This window comes from Seriola lalandi, unplaced genomic scaffold, assembly GCF_002814215.2.
Source record: "Seriola lalandi dorsalis isolate HSWRI2012SDOR001 ecotype SW California unplaced genomic scaffold, Sedor1 jcf7180002054883, whole genome shotgun sequence".
Lineage (NCBI taxonomy): Eukaryota > Metazoa > Chordata > Actinopteri > Carangiformes > Carangidae > Seriola > Seriola lalandi.
The window spans coordinates 1,564,706-1,573,459 of NW_019525658.1; the positions used below are offsets into that span (position 1 = coordinate 1,564,706).

The 8,754-nt window shown below is 40.5% G+C and overlaps 1 protein-coding gene across 1 annotated transcript in view; it reads right to left on the minus strand.

Annotated features, from left to right (window-relative positions):
* The window catches only part of abca2 (ATP-binding cassette, sub-family A (ABC1), member 2), a 104,297-nt gene that overhangs the window by 20,201 nt on the left and 75,342 nt on the right, over positions 1 to 8,754 (minus strand). Inside the window, exons 27-31 of the mRNA XM_087171613.1 lie at positions 8,430 to 8,720; positions 7,100 to 7,321; positions 4,448 to 4,550; positions 2,122 to 2,447; positions 532 to 745 (exon numbers count right to left, since the gene is read on the minus strand). Coding sequence (XP_087027739.1) covers positions 532 to 745; positions 2,122 to 2,447; positions 4,448 to 4,550; positions 7,100 to 7,321; positions 8,430 to 8,720 — 1,156 coding nt within the window. The remainder of the gene's footprint in view (positions 1 to 531; positions 746 to 2,121; positions 2,448 to 4,447; positions 4,551 to 7,099; positions 7,322 to 8,429; positions 8,721 to 8,754) is intronic.

Below are 8,754 nucleotides of genomic sequence, written 5' to 3' on the forward strand. Positions count from 1 at the left end.
TTATTCATGTGTTTTGCTGATGTCATGTAAATGTAATCCTTTAAATGTAATCCTTTAAATGTAATCCTTTAAATGTAATCCGTCAGTGAGTGTTGATCTGAGTTGGTGAGAAGCTTTGCTGTACACAGTCTAAACAGGAGATACATGTGTAGCTCTTTTTCCTTTTACTTTGAACTTCAATCTGTAGTTTGTAGAAACTCCTCTCTGGCTTGTGTGTTTGACAGTACTTTAAATCTAAAGCATTAGCTTTGTGTAAGGAAGTACCAGCATGGACATGTGTCCGTCATTTTGCCTTTTAGAGGATAATACCATGTTCATTGGTCTGAATTATAATAACAAGTCCTTCTAGCTTTCCTTTACCCCTCCATTACCCCTTCACTTTGCATATATATTCAGACCTCAGTGATTGTGTCGACACTGATTTCAAACAATGTGAGATGAAGCCCTGATGCTCTGTGAGCCTCTCAAAGTCGTCATTATTATATTTCAAATGCTTCTTACTTTATTAAAAATGTTCAGAAGCAGTCCTACCTGTGCAGGCGCAGTCTGTCCGACGTGAAGAGCAGATACTCAGAGACGTTGCGGCCTGTGATGTCCACCAGGATGTCACCTGTCACCACCTTCATGAGGGGGGGGCGCCCTCCCACCCCGCTGGGGCAGGAGAAGCCCGTCCCCTGCATGGAGCAGGTACAACGGACAGGCTCGTGGATGGACAGAGGGAGGGTGGGAGGAGACGTCACAGGCTCTGAGCAAACACAAGAGAGGCGTCTTTAACTCAGTGCAGCTTTTTCATAGCAGACACTTCAAACTTGTCGCAAAGGGGAAAAGAAACATTAACGATGGTTCAGCTCCATTAAATGTCGCATCTCACCCTGTGAGCCAGCACATAAAATATGTTCACTCTCAAGCTTCTCTGCTCAACACAGTTGGAAAGAGTGGTTATCTGAGTGACCACAGTCTTTCTGTCAAGCTCCAACCTGTCCATTCTCCTAGGACCTCTCTCATCAACAAGCTGCTTCAGTCCACTGAACTGTTTTTTGTTTTTCCACCATTCTGAGTAAAAACTACAGACTGTTCTGTGGAAATCCAGGAGATCAGCTGTTTCAGAGACACTGTGTTGATGGTGTAAAGAAATGGTTCAAATCAATAGAGTTAATAATGAAAATGACTGGAAACCAAACTTTTTCCTGACTCAAGTGCAAATGTTTAGACAGTGGCTCAGCACTGGAAAAGAGATGAGGTAGAAACTGACTGAAGTGCAGCTACCAACAAAGCAGGGAGAAGTTAGTTCTATGTACAATGAAGATCAAAGGGGCAACAGAAAATTAGTGAAAAATTAATTGTTCTAATGTTCTTCTTCTTGTTATTATTGTATTATTAATTAAAGATTATTAAAGTCATTTCATTTGTTAACTCATTATTTTTCCTCTTGTTATTTACATTTCTGTTACGAGGCATCGATTGGGCCAGTTTAAAGGTCTATATAGTATAAAGGTAAATGTCCATGTTCTCTTTGATTATAAAAGAGGTTCTATATTAATACTGTGAAAGTATCAAAGCTTCAGTCCACAGAGAAATACACACAGCCTGTATTCAGAAACTGAGACTTAAAACCAGCCATCAGGACTTCTGGAACTTTGTGATGTCACAACAAAGCAGTCAACTCCCTCAGCCGTGCCCCAATGGATCAAATGAGACCAAGGATTTGGTTTTTCTGAGTGTTTACCTGAAATCTACTATATTCTTATTGGATCACTCAGAAAGCAGTCAGCCAATCAGAACAGAGGCTAAGAGCCTTCTCTCTTCTGATTGGCTCACCAACCTGTTGTTGACAGAAGCTTGAGAGAGGAGATGTAGAACTACATTGAGATGGTTTTTGATTCTTAAAACCACAAATATATCTTCTTATGTATCAACACTTAAAATAAAACACAGAAGAAGAGGAAAACATGGAGCTGTCTGGGCTGGTGAACTCAGGAAGTGGGAGGTATTACACATCTTAATGTCTCAACACATATTGAGACATTACCAGAGCACTTCAGTCTGATTTGTTTCAGCCTGAACTGTTGTGGAGGTATATTTGAAACTGCACATATTACAGTGAGTTGCACATGGACTCACCATGGACTGTGGTTGGAGGGGCAACTGTGAAGTTCCACAGTCCATCTTCAAAGCGAGGGTCTGGGTCATCTGAAGGTGCTGGTGAAGGCGGAGGGGGTACAAAGTTGGAGAGGGGGACCCCCTGTGTGAAGGAGTCCAGACACATGGAGTCAAAGTAACGGGCAGCCAGGGTCTTGGAGTTGTTGGCGCTAGGGTTGAGTGTCTGGGCCAGCTGGTCCAGGGTGCTGTTAAAGGGAGTTTTGAGGACACAGGTAGCACCCACGCCTGAGGGCAGACGGAGGGTGTTGATGATCTTCTGTGGGCTGGCGTCTGGCAACAGCTTACTCCTGAAAGGGGAGGACAAAGGTGCTACTCTCAGACTGTAGTCAAAGTAAAGGTTTATTTCAGTGTTTAAAGCCCTGAACTTCCTCACAAGTGATTTAATTTATAGTATTTGGACTGCTCTGACCTCTGCTTCCTCTGCTGCCTCCTCCTAACAGCTGCAACTACGCTAACAGAATCATAATTTGTACATGCGAGCACTTTGAATCGGTCAAATCAGCCAGAATAAGGAAATGAGTGCAGGGGCTTTACATCTTAATACAAACTGCCCAGAAGTGGATGTCTTTTGTTGAATGTGTCATGTAAAAGATCATTAAAACATTTATGCTTATAACTCAGACCTGGTGTTAACATCAGTCTCAGGTGGTCCGATCACACGCTGACAGCTCTAAGTTCAGTGTGAACGTGCCTGAGAAGCATTGAGGACGCATTTGATATTGGATCGCTCAGACCACATTGAGAGGTGGTCTGGACCACATGGGGCCACACTGATGGACTGCCTACTCCATGACGTCCTCAAACACAGTCTGATTAGTCCCAACACAGTTCAAACAAACTCTATTTCACTGTAGAGCAGATTGTTGATTCACTCAACCCCTGCTTGTCCTGTTCTCTCTCCCTCTCTCTCTCTCTCTCTCTCTCTCTAAATAACAATGCATATGTTTATTTGCATATAAAGCGAAGTAGTGAGAAGACAGGTGTGAACAGGGTGTAGGTCTGCAGGCAGTCAGCCTATTTTTGCTGCCAGTATTACAGACAGTACATATTTACACATATTTACATTTGATCAGTGCATGTTGGACACTGTGCAAATCCCATAAGGCTGAAGATAGAGGACAACACAGGCGAGATGTTAAAGGATAGGTTCACGTCTGTTTTTACACCACACTCACACACTTGAATGTGCTGCACTGTTAGTCAAGTCCAGTTATGCTTCCTCCTGTCCATACTGGCTCCAAAGAGATCCCTGTCTAGTGTGATTTCAGTATAAGTGAAGGGGGACAAAATACACAGTCTTTGTTCTGTGCAAAAATGTGAGGAGTTATTAACTTACAGTTTCAGTCTTTTCAGTGTCAAATTCCCTCTTTTTGTTACTGTCCCACCACAGTTCAGCAAGGAAACACTGTGTGAAAGCACACAGTGGAAATCTGGGACTAAAAGACTAAGTTTGGAAGACATCCTCTTGATTTAACTCTCTGACCACTATAGCTGTATATGAGCCTCAGCTGAATTTAAAAATGCATTTCAACAGAATGAGGACTGTGGATTTTGTCTCTCACATTGACATCACTTCAGAAAGCCCAGTATGATCAGGAGGAACATTTAAAGACCAACAGCTCCTCTAGTGTATGTAAGTATTGTTTTGAGACTGACTTAAGGTCATAATTGGTAACCTTTCCGCATTAAAGAGTTGTGTTCTTACATTATCACAAATGTTTCTATCAATTCTCAAACCAGAGAAATCTGTGATTTCAATCATGGTAATGTTTCATTGGTTGCCTGTCAATGACATCATATCCTCTATGATCATGTGTCATTGTTGTGGATTCCTATCCTATCAGAAGCTCAACATTGACTTTTATCTAGTTTAAAGCCACATTCACTTTTACAACTTGCTGGTTTTCAACAATATATTTTAACCAGATGAAGGATTTTAATCATTGAACGTCTGGTTCATAAGTTATCAGAGAAACAATCAGAACAAAGGTTAGCATCAATCTCAACTCCAACTCTTCCCTGAGTCTCTGTCCTCCGTACAGCGTCGCTCAAACACTGACTTTAAATGTCAAACTGCTTAATTCAGTGTTTTTAACAGTTAGAATCACTGGGTCTGTTTGATTTCCTGAACCACTGACACTGAAGGAATCTAAACCAGGACCCAACCCTTTACATTGTGTTATGGGAATGAGATTAGAGCAACTCCTTTAAAGAGCATCTCAGTGCAAAGTGTGTGCACAGCATAGACAGTATATAAAGATGGACATGAACACAAGTGTCATCTTACCTGTACTGGGGTCGGTCTTCATTAGCATAGGGAATGAAGTTGCCTCTAGGTTGGGTATAGTTATGATACTGAGATGGGGACAGGATCAGGGGGGGCAAGTCTCCTGTAAAACAAAACAAATGGAATCATCCTCCAGCAACATTAAGCAGAAAGCCTTAACCATTTACATTTGATCACATTCTTTTGTGTTAATTATTGTTCCCAATTCAGATTGGGCTTTAATTTATCAAAGCTAAACAAATAAATACTTTAATATTTACAATGGATCAAATGACTATTAGCATGAAAGGTAAAACTCAAAGTGAGTAACTTTTTTAAGCTCACTGGATTTGGTTTCAGATTTACTGTTATGGTTCTGTCTCAGAACTTTCACTAACCATGTTCAGCAGCAGCCGCTGTTTTCAGTAACAAGCTCTGATAAACCCACTGTACCCTATCTTATCAGCACCCAACAGCACAATTAGTAACTAGCTAGTTAACATTGTTCAGCAATTAGCAGCTAATAGTCAGATATTTCCCTCAGGAGCTGGTTGAGACCAAATTTGAGCTAAAAGACTTACATTCACCAGGTGGACACAGACACGTTTCCAAATGAAGCTAATGTTGCTCTGTCTCTGCTAAATAAACTAAAGTGACCAGATGACATGAAAACTGGGGACATTTCCTGTTCGGCAGTCAGTATATGATTAAAATATCCAATGATTTTATCTATGAAAAAAAACAGGGACAGTCCTTGTTTGATGTATTTTGACCATGGTAACTGTTGAACTATGGTGAAAGACGACTGATAAAATGACAAGTCCCTACCTTTGAAGCAGTCGTGAAATCTTATTGTCTAACTATTCCTGAATTATTTATATTCCTTTAGTTCATAAGGGTCCACACATCACAAGAATCAACAGAATCTCTCATAAAAGTTTGTGAATATTGTCATGTGAAGTCCTTTGCAGACAGTCAGTCAACTTTTTCACTTTCAAGTTCCGGGTGGGAGGCTCTGGGTATGTTTGTTTACTGCCTTGTATGAACTCCTAACCAATGAGTGAGCGAGCTAACCTCTTCTCTGCCTAGAAACAACAAATAAAAAGAAGATCTGATAGGAAAATCTTTTTTGATAATTTTAGCTTCATTTCTGAAGCTGCTATAGTGAGCAGCTAGCCCCTTCTGTTGGCCAAAACAACCGCAATGCTATAAGTCTGTTTTTAATTTACAGTTAAAAATAGGGACATTTACAGGGACAGCTCCAGCCAGGAACAGGCCACCAAAAACGGTGAATGTCCCTGGAAAACGGGGACATCTGGTCACCCTAGAATAAACTGTTTGCTAGAATGTGAAGCTACAACTATACACAGTGATTATGTGTCAGTATTGTGTTTTCAGCTCATTCTGCTACCTCCCATCATTTTCATGAAATAATAACAACAATAATAATAATAATAAAAACTACTTTTATAAATAACAACAGTGGTTATTGTTACAGCAACAATATTATACATGAGCAGCTCTGCCCTGTATTCTACTTGAGACACAGGAGTGACTACTTTCTTCTTCTCCACTACATTTCAGAGAGAAATACTTTCTACTCCACTATATTTATTTGACTAGTTTCTAGTTATTTTGTTACTAGTTATTTGATCAGTTTGTAAAATAAGACATAAAATCTGCTTACTGAGTAATTTTAGTGCATAAATGAACACATGAAGTCTTACTGTTCTGCCAACCCTGTTTTTTAAGCAAATGAACTCATTTCAAAAATTTTCTATTATACATTTTTATAATTCTAGTGATGCAAGTTACTAATTTCTCCAGACATTCCATTCTAGAGCATTTTTTTCAACAAGCTGTTTAAAGTGGCAATCTCATAGATTTTCATTTAAATAAGTGTTGTTTAAGTCACTGTCACTGGATGAGGTGACACATTGGTAACTGAGACTATGACACTGTGATGAAATGATAAAGACGCCCTTGCGTTTTGCAGTTTTATGAACTGGGTGTCTGGTAAAAAAAAATGACTCACTAACACAAAGTTAATAACGCGAGTTCACACAAGTATGGTTCGAAAACAAACCCGCAGTTACCATTTATGGCCACAGGTGTCATCAAAGATAATTAAACAGACAGAACTTTGAGATTGCTATTAGTTAAAAACTATAAAAAAATATTGTTACTACAATATCCTTAATGCAATTTCAGAACTCAATCATATAACTACTGTATATAATATATGAAATATAGCAGCATCAAGGCTGATTTGCAAAATGTGTTCTAGTGCTGATACCTCTGTACTTTTACCTAAATGCAGGGCTTTATTGTGAGTGGTAGTACTACTATTACTTAAGTGAAGGCTCTGAATACTTCATCACATTATCTGGGGCAGTAAGAGTCTTTCATGGAGAAGCAACTGTAGGAATTTTTTTGAAATAAGTGTAGGTTAAATAAAAGTGTTTGCTGTTCAATCCCTGTCCACAGGAGAAGCAGTTATGCTTATTTTCATTCCAGGCAACTAATTAGGGACTGATTTATAGATGTAATGAACTAAACCGTCATCACCAATAAATAGCTCAACAGTGAACTGTCCTCATCAGTATTACCAACAGCACTGAACACCTCAGTACAAAAACCATCTGTATATATAAACCATAATTAAAATCTTACCAATCTCAGGCACAGATAAGGCCACAGTCATGGCCACACAGACAAAGAAAGCAGGAAGGAGGATCTGAGAGAAGAGGCCCTTGGTGTTCCTCTTGGCACAGTGGAACCTCTTGACAATGAGGCCGTGGAACTGACTTAGCTTTAACCACCAGCCCTCCAACTTGAAGCTGCCCTGCCCCTCTTGGACTTTTGGCTCTGGGGACGATGGGTTCTCCGCGTCCCCTGGAGATGAAGGAAACGTCAAATGAAAAAGAAAAAAAAGGAAAAATACTGAAATGATTAGCAGCTGCAATGCACGTCTGCCTGTCTGGATGCTCTACTTCACAAATGTATAAAAAAGGTCACACGTGCCCGTGTCAGGAAACTGGCTCAGATTTCTCTGCTTGCATCTTCCTTTCATGTTATATTACTTCAACCCTTATCAGTCCTGCTTGTGTTGTTTTTGTTCTTAGTTTCAACTGTTTCTTCCTATGAGTAGTTGCTGGTTAAATGTTCCCTATGTTTAAACTGAAAACATCCTTTCTTTAGACATGTGATTCTGTTTGAACTGTAGAGCCTAATCTTTCATGTGTTATAAATAAAGATGGTTTAAAAAAAAGCCCGGTGGAAGTGCAGTCGGGTTCTCTTCGCACTGCGGCGTCTTGTCCTTATCAATTCTCCTTTGCGTCCTTTCTGAACCTCATGATGTGTCACATCGAGGTCGAGGAGAAGTGCTGAGGAGAGGAGCCAATGACTCAAGTGACATCACTTGAGGACATTTTGAGATTAATCTCAGCTTAGCTGGACAATTTTTTTCACATTCACAGCAGCACTCCCCTGTAATGACCTGTAATCATATTCATGTGTAAAATAGGAGGAGGTCCCTTTCAAGGGACTTAAAAAATTAGAAAATATCTCTACAACTGTAAGTGCTGTGTCATCACAGACACACTGTGACTAAAATAAAGAAGGAATCAACGAAATACAAAAAGTAATGTCATGATGCACGTGGCATGGTGGACAATAAATTAAGTTTAAATAACCTTTTACTTAACTTCTACTTCATTTTTAAATGTTTATCTTTATTTGATTTTATTTCAGTAACATATATAAACTCCAGAACCTATGAGAAAATTGTAAATACAAGAACATCGTTGAGTGTTGTTGTTCTCTTGAATCACACGTGCGTTCCACTTAAGAGTGTTTCTTGAAAGAAGCCCAGTGTGAACAGTAAAAGCAAAAACACAGAAATATTATAAGTGATGTATCAGTCAGGTTTCAGTGTGGGCTACAGCTGTCCTGAGGCTCAGTGACTGGAATTAGGAGTCAGTGTCAGACACAGCTGTCTTACCCCTCAGGCTGGCAGAGTCAGACTCCTGGCCGTTGTCGAAGAGTGGACAGTAATCTCCATAGAAATCTGCATACAGCCCCCCTTCATCCCCCCTCGTCGAGCCGATGGATGAGGAGGATTTCAGGGAGGACTGGCTGTGGCTCAGCCTGGAACACGTCACCAGATTATTCAGCTCCACCTCCAGCTTCTCGCTCTCCACCGAAGGTGCAGTCTCGCCCTGTGGCCCCCACAGGCCTCCTGAACCCACTGAAGATTTCCCCACTGAGCTGCCCCCTGGGGAACCCTTCATGTCTGCCCAGAGAGAGGGAGGGGAGGGGGGGGGGGG